Below are 18358 nucleotides of genomic sequence, written 5' to 3'. Positions count from 1 at the left end.
CAATTAGAAAGCAACAGCACCTCCTTCCTTGTCTGCACCCTCTATCCATTCCCCACTTTTCTGTTGAGCCCTTCAGTGTTTAACACTGGATCCCTATCAGAGGGGAGACCATTCACACTTTCTATATCTAAACAAGGGCATGCGAACCCAGTTCACCTCTAAGCAGTGGAAGTCACATAACACGAGCAGAAGCCAGGGCAATCAAGACACACAACAATTTCACAGAGCTCTAAACTGTCTCATCTTTCTGATAAATGCCTCCAGATCCTGTTCCTCATGATGACCAAGATTTGAGAATGGGCTCAAATTACCCACCTGGCCATAACTCGATCCTGCTCCAAAGATAAAACGCCTAGAGACTTAAGAGAGTAAACAGTAACAGGCATGTGCCACTTTGCAGAGAACTCTCTACATACAGGGACAAGAAGCAGAATAAACTTTCTCAAGAAAAACAAGTCAAATGTTCTTCATGAAGAAAAAGTCCCACTGAGTCAGTCCCAGGGACTCTGGCTCTCAGGCACTGCAGCAAGGCTTCTTCTAAACATACTGCTAGCACTCCTTCCACCAGTTTCTATGAAATCTGCTTTTCTGTTATATGTCACTTTTCAGCAAAAGCATTATACACAGTACATCTAAACTGAGAAAACAAAACACAGTTTGAAGATGTCTCTGCCCACCGCCCTGTCCCGAGACCCAGGGATAGGAAGTCACTGCAACTGGACAAAATCTAAAGTACGCTTCTACACTAAAACTTTCGAAGACATAATAGGAAAGTAGCCATTCAAGGAATTTTGATCCCAACTGAATGGTGTTAATATTGTCAGGATCTACAAAAATGTGCTATATGCTATATATTAATCACGGTGTGAATAAGAAAAAAGCCCTGTGGATTTAAAGAAATGTTATCCAAAAGGACATTTTAAAGTCAACTCTGTTCTTCTACAGATACAGGATCAGAAGATATCCTTCAGATAATTCAAAGTTAATACCTGAGGGTCTCCATGACTAAATTTGGCATCACCTGAACACAAACAGCTATTGTGGCAGTCATGAATGGTAACACATTCTATTAAAAAAACTGAATCAATGAGTCCAAAATGATACTAACTAAAAGGTAAGGAGGGCAGGGGGGAGGAACTCTCCTTTAAAGAAGAATACCAACCAATAAATGTAGAAGGAATGAGAAAACCACAAAAAGCACTATTTTGCATTCACTCTTGTAGTAGATGATCTGAACAGGAATAATTAATAGATGCTAAAACCACACAGTATCAAGGTTTTATCCCCACACATTACAAAGAGAATAATGATACTGTTACAGTGTAGAAATGTGATACCACCACCATAACCACCTGACCAAACAACCAATTATGTTAACCATCTGCCACCAGGTGCCTCCCAACAGCACGCCCAAAGGGCACCGGATCTCCTGTGCAGCATTCCTGCCAAAGATCCCGAATCTGATCCCAAGCGGTCAGGCAAGTTCAAACAAAGGAACATTCTGCAAAACAAAAATATCATGTCCCTGCCCTGCCCCCCCTCAAAAAAAAAGTCTGCAAACTGTCCTAGAGAAAAGGGGGGCTAAACAGATTTAAATAACTGAATGTAATGTATTTTCCTTGACTGGGTTCTGAATGGGAAAGAAAAGATATAAAATTCATTAATAGGTAAATAAGGAGATATGAATATATATAAATGTATTATAATTGTATATGTAGTATATAAATATAATACTGTCAGTGTTTGAAGCAGGAAATGGCCACCCACTCCAGTATTCTTGCCTGGAGAATTTCATGGACAGAGGAGCCTGGCAGGCTGCAGCCCATGGGGTCGCAAACAGTTGGACACGACTGAGCAACTAACATACACACACTGTCAGCGTCAAACAAATTGAAGTGCCAAATGTTACGGTGAAATTGGAGAACACCCCTGTTCTTAGGCAATACACGCTGAATATTTGTGGTGGTGGTGGGGATTTAATCTCTCAGCTGAGTCTGATTTTTGCAACTCCATGGACTGGAGCCTGCCAGGCTCCTCTGTCCATGAGATTTCCTAGGCAAGAATACTGGAATGGGTTGCCAATTCCTTCTCCAGGGGATCTTCCTGACCCAGGGATCAAACCCGCATCTTCCACATTGCTGATGGATTCTTTATCACTGAGCCCCCTGAGAAGCCCATGTGTCATAATGGCTGTTGCTGAAATGGTTCAGCCAAAAACAAAGTGGCAAAATGTTAATAACAGGTAAATATCCAGGGAAGGGTAAGTGCGCTCACTATGCTATTCTTATAACCTCTGTAGATGTGAAAACTTATCAAAGTAAAAAGTTGAGAGGAGGAATGTAGAAAAAAAAGTTAACACAATGTTTTAGATGAAAATTCTAATATAAATACTGTAAATAGACGTACAAGCCTTAAGAACAGACTTATTTTAAGTAACATTCCTGTTATAAAGGAATAATAACTTTCCCTCTCTTTTTAAAAAATTAGGCCACATTGAAAGCTTCCACATTTAAAGTGTTCTTCCAGCCTACAATTAAACTAGTGTTTTCTCTATAAAAGAAAACAATGTACAATAAGATTTAGACTAGGAATTAGCATTATAACAAGTACATAAACTCAAGGCAAGCAAATTAAACTTCTGGTAACATTCTCCTCACACTAAAAAAATAACTACCATGAACTAATTTTTAAAATCTGCAATTGAACAGAACTGGAAAACTATACTCAAAAACACTAATGATAATTTCCTTAATGTGAAACCTTTTAAAAAAAGTTTTTCCTCTTACTATAGAGAAAAAAAGTTGTAGTGAATTATCATACTAGATAAAACTACTTTAAAGGTTGTATATAAATCACTTTTGGAAAAGGGCATGGCAACCCACTCCAGTATTCTTGCCTAGAGAATCCCATGGACAGTAGAACCTGGCAGGCTACAGTCCATGAGGTAGCAAAGAGTCAAACACAACTGAAGCAACTTAACATGCAGCACGCATAAATCACTTTTGGGACAAAATACAATTCTTTGCAAAAACACTCTGCAAGGTTTTATGTAAAGCATTAAAAAAATCTAAAAATTCAATATGAAGTATAAGTAACTGTTAAAATACAATTTAAAATAGTCTGTAAAAGTATACCTCTTAAAACTAGTATGAAACCATTCAAGATAATAGTTCAGGTAGTAAATACACAGACACTCTGAACTGAAAATCAATTCCCATCATAAAGAGAAAGATAAAATATTTTAAAAGCTCAAGTCATTTAATAATATTAAAATTAAGAGATTAAATAAGAAAAGATAACTCAAAGTTTAAAATTAAACAGATTAGGCAAACATTTGTTATCAATGTCAACAGTATATTCTTCTTAGAGTTTATAAAGTAAGCATTAAAAACCAAACAGGTAAATATCAATTCAGACAATGCAAACAAAACTTTTAAAAGATAAACAAATACAGAAATATATTCAAGAAATAATAAATGAATATAAATCAATAATAAAATATCATTTTACTCTAATAGGTAGCAAACTTATAATTCCCAATAATGAATGCTACAGTTATGGTGACACACAATGCTGGTGCAGGCTTAAATCTGTATAATTTTTAGAACACAAGGGATTATCCATTCTTTGTAATGAATATTTGAACTCCTTTCACATGCTAGACATGGGATAAGCCAGAAAGCCACGATCCGAACTTCATATAATTTATAGCCTGTTGTGAAGAACAGATTTTTAAAAGATTTAAACAGAAAGCATAGTAACTGCTTAACTAGAAAACAACTGAGGTTGCTAAGAGGGCTTACTACACAAACATCTAACCTTAAGCCTGGAAGTGCTGGGGGAAATTATTACTAGTCGTTTACTGGTTGCCAAGCACCTTGCGAAATAATGGGGCTTAAATAACAAGCAACACTTGGTGTCCGTCTACAAAGCCAGCACTTCCTGAAATGGGTAACAACTCACAACCACAGGAGAGGCAGCAGGTACGGGGAGTGCGAGGAAACAGAAGGAAGAGGTGGCAGAAGTGAGATCGGTGGCTGGATGAGAAGGATGGCATGGGAGCTCAGGCAGAGAAAGGAGGCGGCCGGCAAGAGCGCGGGCAAGAAAGCAGACGGGCAGGAACGGTCACTGTGGATGGACACATGGAAAGTCCACCGCGCATTAAGATACAAAACCCAGACGAGGTGGGGTGTGATGAGCCAGAGCGAGTCAGCAGGTAAAAATCGCCCCAGTGCAGCTGGGAACACAGCTCGGGAGCTCAGCAAAGAGCTCTGGACTGAAGACACCAATTAAACCTGTGATCCCGTGACCATCCAGGGAGTAGGCAAAGAGCAGAGTCCTAAGGAGTCCAGAGGCAGAGAGAAACAAACCCTGGGACACTGGTCTCAAGAGCCAGAGATGCAGACAGCACCGAAAGGAAGACAGAGGAAGGGGTGACAAGGAAGCAGATTAGGCCTCAGAACAATTCCGACATCAGAGGTGACCTCGGGTCAGAAGCGGTGCTGCTCACCGTTGAGATGTGAAGGTGGCTTTTTGTTTTTTAAGGAAGTAAAGCCAGAAGATACTCTTATAAATGCTTGCTGGTGAAGAGAAGAAATAAAGGAAGGATGCTTGAAGGGAAAGGGCTGGAAGCAGGTGCTGTCGGGACTTTGCGCTTGTTGTTTCAAGGACAGAAGAGGGAGATGAGGTGTGAGCACTGGGGCGCAGTCAGCCAGCAGACACTCAGATGCAGATACAAATTACCAAAAGCACATGCACAAAATGGACAAAACACTTGTGGTGGGTGTCGTGGTGACTTTGGCTTTTTCATGTCACTTTTAGCAGTCCATGGGGTCGCAAAAAGTCAGACAGGACTGAGCCACTGAATTGATGTTACTTTATGATCACTATATAATAAATCAATTCAGAGGAATTAACCCTCCAGAGAAGATCAAAATACATAAAGAATTCAATCTGGGTACTCTGGGACAAGTCTGAGGAGGATATAACGGTGCCAGCTGAGGGCCCACTGCTGCCAGACAAAACAGGAGTCCTAATGCTGGCAGAGGGGATTTCCAAGATGCTTCCCTAGGTGGGTGGAGAAGCTCTCAATCAGGCCAAAATGCGGTGTTAATTAAATACTGAAATGGAGCATGAGAATGACACAGCAACTGTACAGCACTTTGGCTTGTCTGCCAGTTTGAACAGGCCAAATAAATAAGGGATTCCCAAGTTTAAACTAAGAAACTACGTGTGCTGGACTGCAGCATGCAGACCCACAAGCCTTGTACTCGCTCAGTTCTAAGACAGGAGGAGGAGGCTGGAGTCAGGCGACGGGGACATCACTGGCTTAATGGACAAGGGGAGTTAACACATAGGAGGCAAGGTCCTGCAGCAACACCGCACCGTGTGCAGAGGACAGGGCAGCAGTGTTTGCTTCTGGGGAAGGAAAGATCACCAGTTATCGAGAACTGACCTCCGGCTGGCTCACTGGTTACCAGGGAAACCAGCAGAGAGGTAGGCCTCTTACCATCCCTTTGATAAGCTACCAGAGGAGATGTTCTGATTTAAACGTTAGAATACTCACGAGTCTGTTTAGGGGCAAGGACGCAGGAAGGTCGGCCCCGCGAGTAGGGTGAACGTAAAGCAGGCACTGGTGGAGAGGGAACGTACAGAGAGCGAGAGAACAAGCCCTCATGGGGGGCCTGACCATACACTAAGTTTACGAGATTTTACATAATGATATGATACATGGAACAGCATGTTACAGTAATATGTACGTACACATATATGTGCACATACAGTAATATGCAGACATACATCTAAAACAGTTTCAGAATTACACTGTGGATGGATAACTTTTAAAATCTCCAATTTAGGACAGTAAAAAGCACAAGGTTTGCAATATCATGTATCCATCCACATGGAATTCCTTCCAGAGAATACATGGGAGTGTTGGGAAAATACTGAGTTGGAGAGGCTCAAACGAAAGGAATATTAAGCAGAGCTCCAGGATTCAGATTAGGTCAGCTTCTCTGGGCTGCTCCTGCAGTAAAGGAGTAGGAAGATTATTACTCACGCCAGAACTTACAAAAGGGTCTGGGTTGTATAAATCGGAGAATACAGGGGCTTTCAAGCTTACCCAGCTTCCAGAGTGAATAGATTTATGTCACAAGACCAGAGATAACAAGTGGAGCTTGTCAATACTCTATTCATTAGCAAACTCTTTAAAGAAGGAAAAATATGGAGCTCCTACTCTCCAAAATTATGAACAAGCCGAATGGTAAGATTATCTTAAAAAGTTAGTTTTTAAAAGTTTACATAATTTGACTGACCCATATTAGAATTTCATTCATCCAATCTTTTCCATAGCAACCAGATTAAAATATCTGATTTCAACGATTTCTTCCCAGTTGTTTGTGGGCTGCATAATATATCTGGACTATAAGAATTTAAAAATACACACTATTGAATTAAGAATGCAGTTCTTCCCACCTGGAATATGTCACCTCCTGTCCTTAAGCCTGGCTAATTTCCTGTTCATCATGTAGTCAACCCCTCCAAAAAGCCTTCCCTGATGCCTTAAGATAGTCCCATCTGATGAACACCTGCTTCTCCTATCATCTTGGCTATAACTTGTCACCCTCTACTATAATCTCAGATCTGAAGCTTCCATCAGAATGTAAGCTCCAGAAGGACAGGGCCATGTTAACCAGACTCAGTCTGATTCTTACCATCTAGCACTGTGCCTGGCAAATGGAATGAGTAGAATTAAAATTCAAATGAATCACAAAAAAAATGTTACTCCTCGGGAGGGCATTTCAGGCTATTACCTCACTCTCCCCTGCCGCTATCTCAGAGTCTGATATTCCATTTCTACCAACATTTGTTTCCCTCATTGAGGGTTAGAAGCAGGAGGTACCAGAGTCAGCCAACCCTGTGCCTTCATTATCCTGATAAATGAACAAAGCCACACTCTTCAAAAACTTTTTTAAAAAGGGTCAATAAACATTGTCACATCATTTGCTTCTTCATTATACATTTGTCTTTTTCCTCCCATTCCCAAAAATTCAATCCCTCTGCTAATGACCAATTTAACCCTTCCCCAGTTGTCTCCATCTACCTACAAATGTTTTTTAGTATACTCGTTTTAAATTAGATAAATGCCATATGCCTGTAAATGTCAGTGGAAGTCTATATTAAATATCTGTTTATCATTTTATCACCTATTACCTAAAATTAGACCATAAATTGTTCTATGAACAATGGTTTATCTTAATAACATCTTAAAAATTTTAGAGCATTTCACGCAAAGTATGGATTTAAAAATCAGTCATTAACTACTTCAAAGTGGGAAAAAAAAGAAAACCTAATCAGAAAACGAATTACTTACTTTTATGATAATGTTAGATTACAAGAAAAGAAACCTTTTTCTGACCTGTTACAGTTAAAAATTTATTATCTACTATCTGATCTTACCTACACTGATCTACCAATTAAATATTAAGTGCCTACCTAAAGGCCGCTTCCCAAAAGCAGTTCATTCCACAAACATCAGAGGGCAGCATCCAATAGGGATTCCAGTAACACAGAGAGAACTCTTTACACCTAACAGAGACAGAAACCTATGTGAGTATTCAGGCTTAAAACTAACAAGGAATTTACTCAATAACATAAAAACTTACTGTTCTATTTTACAGCAACAAAACTGCAAATCCAACCTTCTATGGTAATGAGGATTTCTGGAAACTGATTTCTCCCTTAGGGTACCACTATTTTAAACAGAACTGTGAAACTTTTAGGCAGAAAATACTACAGACTGGAAAAGTTTTTTAGTCATGAATTCTCTAATATAATAAGATCTCCTTCTCAGATGACACAGAAAATACTGGAATACTTCTAAAATTTTCCTTCATGAACTGCACACATTCCCCCTAGAATAAAATCCATTTCAGCCAAACAAAACATCTGCTTATCCTGAAGCAAAATTTAAGCCACAAATGCTAGTAGAATGGAAAAAGATCTTTAAATGCTTTTAAATTAATCTTGAATCCAAGCTACACATATGATGTTTTAAGTGGGAAATAAGATATCATGCTGATATTCACAGTTCAGTTCCACTTTTCTACAGTTATCTCAGCTTCACTGTATTTCACAAGCTAAAACAGAGGATCAAATTTCTTCTTAGACTGCAGGTTGCAGCTAAAAACACACACACACACACACAACAGCAGCTACTTACAATACAAAATGTATGTATTTTCTTTGTTATTTCTTCTCAAAAAAATAGTATAGCTGGTAATTCAGGACAGTGGAGGCCTGAGTTTACTAAAGTAAGCAAGTATGAAGCCAGAGTCACTAAACCATGTCCCATTATCATGAATTCAATTAAGTGACTGTTCTTACAGTGAAAGGTCTATGAAATGTCATATTTGCAAGATCTCTGAGTCCACCTCTCACAAATGCCAACAGGTTAAGACATGGGGGTCTCAGATCTAGGACATGCAGTGAAATCACCAGAGACCCCTACACCATACCTGTTAAATCAGAAACTCTGAAAACAGGGCCAGGCACTAGTAATTTTTAAAACCCTGCCTAAGTAATTCTATATGCTACTGCACAAACAGTTAGATCAGAATTTTAAATCAATGGCAAAAAACTGACATTGTAATGTGGTTTTTCTTGAAAGGGACAGCATTCTCAAGCACAGCATAAAACGTTAACATATCTTAATTTAAATGGTTAATAAATCAGAAAAAGAAAATGTGTACAGACCAGTAAAATGTACAACTTGATAAGGAAATTTCTGTTTGTCCCCTTCCAGGTGTGGTCATGTAGTTTTTAAGTTTTGCATTTCCTTAGGCTCAGTGGAAGTGGCAACAACTAAGTTTTTTTTCCAGACTCAAGAGCTTTCACATCCATTTAAGCCTCATAACAAAACTGTTCAAATAAGTATCCCTATCTTTCAGATACAGACATTATCAAACCTTTCTTTCAAGTCCACAATTTATTTATAATCAACACCTTTATTTCAGGAAGGAAGATGATTATTCCATCTCCTGTCAAATCTTCCAACAGTAGAAAATGAAGTCTCAAGAAAATGACTAAGTAAATTTTCCTGTAAAAATAATTATCTGAAATTATGTATTAACACCATTTTCTGCCTTAACTTGCATTACTCAATCCCTTAGCCCTAGGGAATCACACATTTATTTTCTGTCTCCATAGATAAATGGAATCATTAGTATGTGGCCTTTTGAGTCTGACTTTTTTTCACTTAGCTTATTTTCAAGGTTCACCCAATGTAGCACTTAATAGCACATTTCATTCCTTTTAATGGCCAAATAATATTCCCTTTTATAAATGAATGTATATACCACATTTTCTTTATCCATTCTTGAATTAGTGAATATCTGGGTCACTGATAGTTTTGGCTATTATAAATAATGCTTTTATGAAGATTCATGTACAATTTTAATGTTTGCAATTCTCTCGAGTGTGAGTACGTGTTCCTACAAGAGGAATTGCTGGATCATGTAATCACTGTAAACTGATTAATGCAGATAAAACTACAGGGGAAAAAAATTGTCAAGTTTTACATAAGTTTCTTGACCATAACTCAATGTCAGAAAACACAGTTTATAGGAAGAATGTTTTCTTTCTTTAATGAAAATATAAAACACATGCATTAGTGAGTATACATTCTCCTTACTATTAAAAAAAAATAACACATAAAACACTGAGGTGCTGCTGGCAAGAGGAGACAAATTTACTTAAGGTTTCTATCTCCCAAGCTTATATTCTCTCACTTATGAAAACTTGGTTTTAAAGACTGAAAAAAGTAGAAACTCATACTGAGAACTCACTACATACCAGTAACCATCACTACAAACAATACATTACAAAAAGCATCTAGAGATGATAGTACTTGCACTTTCAGGTCAGAAAAAAAAATCTTAAAAATGTTGGAAAAGTAAAGGCAGTTATCCAAGTTCTGGTTTTTAGTTGCTTTTGCTTTTATTCCTTAAGACTACTGAAAAATGGAACATTAGATACACAAAATTCAAAAAGATAACTTCAATAATTTTAATGGAATAAAACTGTAGCTGAGCCAAATGGGTATGTCTTCAGTAAGTAATAATATCCAGAATCAGTAAAGTTCATAAATGCAAAGTTTTTCCACCATGGGTCAGACAGAAACAAAACTTTACCAAGGCTCATCCTCCTATTTCATAGGCTTAATGTTTCTAACTAGGTGGCTTGTCTAGACGCAAACTGATCAAGGGACAGCACGGGACTCTCCATGATGATAAAACAGTCTGTGTCCTGATGGTGGGGGTGGTGACATGAATTTTACCTATTGATAAAACATCATAATACTACACATACACACAAGTGTATGTAAAACTGGTGATGTCCGAAGATGGTGTATGGGTTCTACAATGTCAATTTCTGGGGTTCTAGTACTCCGCTACACTCATACACATATATTCCAGATATAGAGATATTATACTAAGCTCATGTAAGATGTCACTATTGGGGTAAAACTGAGTGAAGATTAAATGGGATGTCCATGAAGTTTCCTGTAAACTTACATTTACTTCAAAAGTTTAAAAAAAACAAACAGGTCACAAATTTCAGTACTTGAAAAATGTTTTAAAAATTGAGGCATCAACTAATTACTAGTCAAGTTTATGCTAAGCACTTTACAAATACATGAAATGTAATCTTCAGTGAACTGAAATACAACATGCAAAGTTACTGCCTTTTATATAAGATGTCGCTGCATTAACAAAGTAGAGATTAAAGTGGCTTTAGTAAATAATTCAGCCTTCTTCACTGTTCACTGCCTAATTCCTCCCCTCTTCAAAAATAAGCACAAGGAAGAGGGAAGAAAATTCTCCCCCAGAAAACAACAGTGCAAAAATAGTAGTCAAATGAATCTCAGTTAAATCAATGGTTTAATCAATCTTTGGTTTTATAACAATAACCTGGAGCACATATCTAAAATACAGATTCCCAGGCCCCACTGCCCAGCACTCTGCTTTAATAGGTCTGGACTTGGGCCTGAATTTTCCCCAAAGGTGAGAAATTAAAAAAAAAAAAAATCACTTAATATTTAAATGATTAAAACCATCACTGAATTAGCTATAATTTTCTTGTGCCAGGCACCACCAAGTAATCTACACATGCTATTTTATTTCAAATCCCATAAAAAAACCCAGTTACATAGATACTCTTACCTCTTTGTAACTGATGAGGAAATGTGTTCAAGGTTAACACAGTCAATAAGGGGCAAAGCTGAAGCCTGTTTCCAAAGCCCTGACTCTTTCCACTCTATATTTTCAGTATATCCTACTGGTGACCCAGCAGAAACCATAACCTGACAGCCTGACCAGATCTGCAAAGAAAACTAAGATGCCTACTTCCCAAGGTAACAGTCATTCACACTAAGGGTAGGACAGTCCAGAAAAGGTATCACTTAAGTGCTTCTTGGTTCGCCACTACCAGGATTCATCAGTGAAATGTGAGAAATTACTCATCCTGAGAATCTAGTTACAAAATGGTTTAATTCCTTCTGAAGAGTTACTGACACCTGGTAATATTAAGTGCTGTAGATCGAATACCTATAATACAGTCTGCCCACAGGTAGCAGCTGCAGAGTCTCTCTCACTTCCCTCCACTGAGGCAGCACTCCTCTCCTACACTGGTCATGTGATTCTGTGTGCAGCAGAGGTGTGCAAGAGCTATAGCCCACAGAATCAGAGGTCCCCGTTCCAGGCAACAACAGCTGGCCCACGGATGGGCATGTGATGCAAAGCAAGTCCAAAGAGAGTCTTTTTCTAGAATTTTTACTTGAGACTAGAGATGAAACACTATTAAGTGGAAAGACTCATGAACAAAGCCTGTCTACAGCAGAAGAGAGTCCTCAGTCCTTGAGGTTCCCATGGCTGTCCAGGCATTTTTCCTTTAATTCTGTTCCTTCTAACAACCCATATAAGTCTATATGTAACACTATATATGTATATATATACAAAGAGAGCCACCAGGGAAGCTCATTACATATATAGTCTATATATAATATTATATTAAGTCAGTCTTAATGGGTTCTGATGACTGACAACTAAGAATTCTGATTGTGTGTGTGCTGTGTGCTTAGTCATTCAGTCAAGTCCGACTCTTGAGATCCCACAGACTGTAGCCTGCCAGGCTCCTCTGTCCATGGGATTCTCCAGGCAAGAATACTGGAGTGGGTTGCCATTTCCCTCTTCAGGGAATCGTCCTGACCCAGGTCTCCTGCACTGCAGGCGGATTCTTTACCAACTTGAGCTAGTTAAGGTAAACATAAACTACACTTTACAGGTGAGAAAAGTGAAGCAGAAAGGTGGTCAAGGTTTCACAGCAATCAGGGACAGAAAGACACCACAGGTTTGTCTGACACTAAGATCTACCCATTTTCTAAATATCAAAATCGTGGATTCAAACAAAATGACTAATAATAAATTTCACTGAAAAACTGTTTCCATCATTTTCAACTTTTTACTTTGAGAATGTGAAAGGACATTTCCAAGTATTTCATTATCATGGAATTCTGTGCAATGAATATTTGCTATTAAGATTTGACCGATGGAACCTATCAGATACAACTGTAATCTCATGTTTTAAATGAGAGAAACAGTAGTTTTAATCTTTGAGCTAAGACTGCTTCAAACAAAAGTAAGAATGCAATTGATAATCAAGTCCTACCAAGAAAAAAACAGATGTTGCTTGCCTCATAGCCCCATTTTTCACTGATTAAACACTATCTAGAAGGAAATGGCAACCCACTCCAGTGTTCTTGCCTGGAGAATCCCAGGGACAGGGGAGCCTGGGGGGCTGCCATCTATGAGGTCGCACAGAATCGGACACGACTGAAGCGACTTAGCAGCAGCAGCAGCAGCAGACTAGGGTCTTATCACAGCAGCTTTATAGAAGGAGTACTGGCAGAGCAAGCAAAAGATACATAGTTTCTAATCCTGGTCCAGTACTGATGCGTTCTGCATCTTGGCTAAACAATTTATACACTGGAAGCAGGTTAAGAATACCTACTCCATATCCCATGATAGCCAAAAAAGCGGACTGAACTCTGTGAGAAGTCTAAAAAGATGTTATAAATGATAATATCTAAAATGAAAAGAGCCCGAGTATCTTTTAGGAATTCTCCTGACCGTAATCAAATCACGCTAGCCAAGCAATCCAGCTTTTCCATGTTGTTCCTCTTCTCACCCTTCTTATGCATGCACACATGGTGAAATGTATTTCATAACATTTTAGCAAAGAATGATACACCTTCAGTTTTATATGCCTCATTTAAAATGAGGAGTTATGCTGCTCAGAGGACTTATAATACAAAGCTTTTAGTTGGCTCTGACACATCAAACTTCAGATTTCAGTAATGGCTCTATAAAATATCTTTTAAAACTGAGGTGCTTATTTTCTGAATTTCAAATAACGTAATTCTGTTAAAATTAGCTAGCCAAGCAAATACAGTTTATAAAAATTTGTCACAAAATATTTAAGTATCTCAGACAAGGCACTAAAAATGCATGTTACTCTATCAAATTGAAATGTCAATATCATAGTTCAATTTCATTCAATGTTTTGACAAAAATGTTTCTTCTTTTCAATTCTACCCGATACAAAAACAGTTTCCTTCCCTTAACTTTAAATGCTTCACAGGAACAAAACAGACTTCGATCAGCTTTTCACGAGCTCGTCCAGATCTTTGGTCACTGCCTCTCCCAGGACAGATGATGGCAGTGACAAACCTGGCTCTGGAAAGTAGTTCTGCTTTTATGAACAGAGCCCTTGTAATCAAGTCACAGGGTGAAAACACGACCGTCCGGCTTTTCCGTGCTGCTCCCCTGCCCAAACGTTCCTCTTCATTTTAGGAATGGCCATCAACTTTGAGAACCTTCAACAGTCTACAGCTGACCTGCGCTCCCTCCTCCTACCAATCCGATATTTTATCCGATCAAAGCAGCCTTTGCCTCTTACTGAGAGAGGACTCAGAGCAAGAGAGTTGCCCACAAATGGAGAAGCCTCTTTTTCAAGGAAGTGGGAGCGCTCAGATTTTGTTAAGCATTCGTAATGCGTTGCATTCTTTTTTCCATTTAAATCTCATATTGATTCCAACTCTGACAGTGATTTGTGTAAATCCACTTAAGTCACTGTGCTTTTTAAATTCCTATTTTTAAAGAAAGATACCTCTATCCCAACTCACAAAAGACGTATGTTAAGTATCTCTTATTTTTCTTAACTTGCTGTAAGTTTCACAATAGACCGATTGTTTCCTAAAGAAAAATTCACAATCCGCAGAAAATGCTCTCTCCAGATTTAACTGATAGGCTAATAATGAAAAATTTAAGCGTTAACAGGAAATTTAGACGCCTCATTTAGGAGGGAGGAGGAAAGCTGAACCAGGGCGCCAGGCGGCTGTTTAAATATCTCAACTGGAACGCCATGGAAACAAGAGGGAATTCCCACTTGTCAGACAGCAAGAAGGCTTTTGTAGGACCCCCTTATTTTCCACAAATCCTAAGGAAGAAAGAAAAGGAAGACGCAACTGTCAAGTAAGAGTTAAAAATTAATTTCTAACTGCTCTGAATTGTGCTTAAGGAACAGGTTAGAAGACAAACGCAAAACGCGTGGTGTGCTCTCGGGCTAGAGCAGCGCGAAGCTCACCCCGGGGGTGAAGGGAAGGAGGGAAACGAGCAAAGAGGGTCAGAGTCGGCTGCAAAGGAGCGGGAGATGCGGGCCCGGCGGCGAGAGGCGCTAGGCGGGCTCGCGGGCAGCCCGGGCCAGGCCGAGCCGCGAGCGCCGTGCCGCCGCACCCCCGGCCCCCCGAGAGGGAACGGCCCGTACCTGTCCCGCCGGCCGTGATGCGCCGCAGGGCCCGCGCTGCCCACCCATCTCCCGGCGCCGCGTCCATCGCCCCCAAGCCAGGAAGCCGCTGCGGCCTGCGGCTTCCCGCCAACGCCGCCCGCTCCTTCCTCCAGGGACACGGCGAGCTGGCTGAAGGCGTAGAGAAGCGAGCAGAAGCCGCAGGCCAGGCACAGCACCACGACGCGCAAGTAGCGCCGCATCGCGCTGGCGCAGCGCTGCTACCGCCGCCGTCGCCGCCGCGCCCGCCCGGGCGAACTGGAACCGAGGGAGCCACACCGCGCAGCCGCGAGAGCAACAAGTTCCTCCTCCGCGACAGCCTCGCACCCGCCCCGCTCCGCTGCCTGCGCACCACCTTCGCCGCGGCGCAGACACCCCGCCCCGGCGCCCTGACCCCGCCTCCACGGCGGGCCCCTCCCGGAGGGCCGGCGGCCCGACGCGCCGGCGCACTGAGCGCGAGGGCCGGCCGTGCCTGCTGGGCCCGGGCGGCCTGGAGCGCTGGGAGCTGGGACTGCCCGGCGAGCGCCTCCCGAGCCCTGCAGCTCCCAGCTGCGCTGCAGAAGTGTGGCGAAATGAGCGGGGCGTTGGAGGCAACTGACCCAATTTCAAATTAAGGTTCTCCCACATGGTAGTTTGGGACGCTGAGCGACCTAAATTCTCTGAGCGGGTGTCTTCGTCTGTCAAATGGAGATGATATCCTCATCATAGGATGGTTGTAAAGATTAAATTGCTTAAGGCAACGAAAAACGCCTTGCATTTAGAAGGCACTTGATTAAGCCGCTTTTCCGCTCCAACCCCATCCAGCAGTGACTTCCCTAGCCTCTAGTATTCTGTAATACAGTTGGTTCGAGCTGATAACCTCACGCAGATGCCTAATGCTGTTGAGGATGCATATTCCGCCTCCCATCGAGGTTGTAAGTTCCTGTAAGACTATGGTCCAAGCTTTTACTCCTTTACGAACCAGCTCACAACTCACCATTTGCAAAAACATCTCCCTAAAGAGAGCTTTCCAGTTCTTCTCCCTCTTCAGCCCTATTTTCACGCCATTCATTTACTGAACATTTATAGATCATCACTATGTGCCAAGCACTGTGAGACACAAAAACCCCTAGTTGGGGTAGGGGGGTGGGACGGTGGATATTTGTAAGTGCAATACAACCATACAGACGTTAGGATAGAAGCCTGTAAAGGTGTGGGTTACACACACAGAAAGGAGAAACCTGTTCTACCTGCGGGCATGGTCAGGAGATACTTCATAATGTCAAAATGAAACAGAGACCAGACTTGAAAATTCCTTCACCAGACAAACCAGTCATACAAGCAAAGCTTAATTTAGCATATTTTGCAGGATAAGTGTTTAACTTGATCTGGGTCACTTCTTGCCTATACATCTGAAAATCATAAGAGGAACTTAAATATTTAAGTCCCCAAAACTGGTATGTGGTAACCACCAACCAGTTCCCTTTTCATTTAAGTAAATTCTGGCAGGGGGTAGGCAAATAGATGAAGGGGGTCAGTTGTATGGTGATGGTTGATATATGGTAGTGATGACTTTGCAGAATATGTGTACTAAATTGCTTCAGTCGTGAGGGACTCTGCGACCCCATGAACTATATAGCCCACCTGGCTTCTCTGTCCATGGGATTCTCCAGGCAATATTGGAGTGGATTGCCAAGTCCTCCTCCAGGGGATCTTCCCCACCCAGGGATTGAACCTAGGTCTCTTATGTCTCCAGCATTGGCAGGCAGGTTCTTTACTACAACGTAAAATGCTATAGACCTGAAACTTGTATAATAAAAAGAATTTAGAAATAAGAAAGAAAAGCAATTGAATATTCAATGTTTGAAGTTTAAACTGCAAAAAAGAAAAAATTGTAATGTTTTAACCAATCACTGAAAAGACAACACACTCACTGCCTTCACACTACATACACTGTTAACAATATACCCCTAAGTCCCTAATGAGGCTTAGGGGTTTGAGTGTTACCAATTTGCTTTTGGTTGTGTGCACGATACACTTCTACCGGTAACTACTTCAGTGATTCATAGGTTTTACTTCTGTTTTTTGTGAACCTTTGAGTATAGCAAAACTGGCCGTGAGTCTTGGATGGGGTAATGGAAGTGATTCCAGGCTGAGGAATCAGTGAAACAGGCTCTTGTGTTCAGGGAGCTGTGGTAAGTTTGATACCATCAGTTAAGCTAACGCAAGAGAGGATATGATGAGCGCTAAGACTGGAGGTTGAAGGGGCCAGATATCTGAATTCCTTGTTTAGCACACCAAGGAGTATGAAGGTAATTTGGCAGACAACGGTGAAGCACTGAAGAGGTTTTAAGTAGGAAGTAACATGATAACTGGCAACCCACTCCAGTGTTCTTGCCTGGAGAATCCCAGGGATGGGGGAGCCTGGTGGGCTTCCGTCTATGGGGTCACACAGAGTTGGACACGACTGAAGTGACTTAGCAGCAGCAGCAGCAACATGATAACATCTGCCTTTTGAAGGGCAGATTCTGGCTGCAGTGTGAAGGCTGGGACAGAGAGAGATTGGAGCCAGAAATCTGCTACAGTGCCAAAAAGTGAGGGAAAGGAAGGAGGTTTTACACACACACACACACACACACACACACACACACCCTCTCTCTGAAGCTTTGAAGTTTGGCCATGCCAAACAAGATGGGGAAATGCTGTGTATTTAGCAGTAGTTCTTCATTTGGAATCCCTACACCAAATAAGTGCTGGTTCTGTGACCATGGGAACTACTTACTAACACATTTAAGCCTCAGTTTCTCCCCCTGTAAGGATTAAATTTCTTGCCTTACTTGATAAAAAAGTAAAACTAGCATGCTGTTAAGATGTATGAATAGAATGAAAACATACACTTATTCATTCAATAAACATTTATTGAATATGTTCTACATGCCAGACAAGGGGCTATTCTGTACTGCCCCCAAAAGGGGAGACAGGCAAGTAAAAACAGCGACAATAATCCTTTCACTACACCTTACAATTCTTAGAGAAATAAATAGAAATTTAATGAGATACAAAGATGGATAATAAAAGCATCTGTAAGAACAGAAAATAGATTTTGAGAGAGAAAACTAAAGGATATTGTAACAAGAAACTAGAGTAAGAGCTAGTACTCAAAGTATGTTTAATTTAAAGAGATGCTAACTACGATTGTTTCTATTGCAACAAACTAAATGTAATAAAGAATAATTTAATGACCCAGAGAATGTTAAAATACTGGAATGGCAGTATTCATTTCTGCACAATATATGGGAAGAGCATATCGAGAACCACCACCATCCTTTTACTTGACATCAGGGTTCTGGACCTTTAGATCCCTTTTAATTCTGTAATTAAAAAGGAAATTGTTGAAAAAGTATATATGGCATTCCAAAACTAGATATCACTTTTGTATTACCCACCCACTGTCCTAACTGGCTATCCTGGAGTATAA

At 40.6% G+C, this 18358-nt stretch overlaps 1 protein-coding gene across 4 annotated transcripts in view; it reads right to left on the bottom strand.

Annotated features, from left to right (window-relative positions):
- The window catches only part of GXYLT1 (glucoside xylosyltransferase 1), a 48752-nt gene extending 33534 nt beyond the window's left edge, over positions 1-15218 (bottom strand). Inside the window, exons 1-2 of one of the 4 annotated variants that reach the window (XM_055394932.2) lie at positions 14884-15218; positions 7495-7587 (exon numbers count right to left, since the gene is read on the bottom strand). In XM_055394932.2, the coding sequence (XP_055250907.2) occupies positions 7495-7587; positions 14884-15104 (314 nt within the window). In that variant the 5' untranslated portion in view covers positions 15105-15218. The remainder of the gene's footprint in view (positions 1-7494; positions 7588-14883) is intronic. The other 3 variants (XM_055394934.2, XM_055394933.2, XM_055394935.2) reach the window with 3 other exon arrangements.
- Positions 15219-18358: the final 3140 nt, after the last annotated feature.

This window comes from Moschus berezovskii, chromosome 6, assembly GCF_049115385.1.
Source record: "Moschus berezovskii isolate FMDL1 chromosome 6, NW_MosBer_1.0, whole genome shotgun sequence".
Lineage (NCBI taxonomy): Eukaryota > Metazoa > Chordata > Mammalia > Artiodactyla > Moschidae > Moschus > Moschus berezovskii.
Note: the sequence above shows the minus strand (reverse complement) of the source record. Positions and strands in the feature narration are given on the sequence as shown.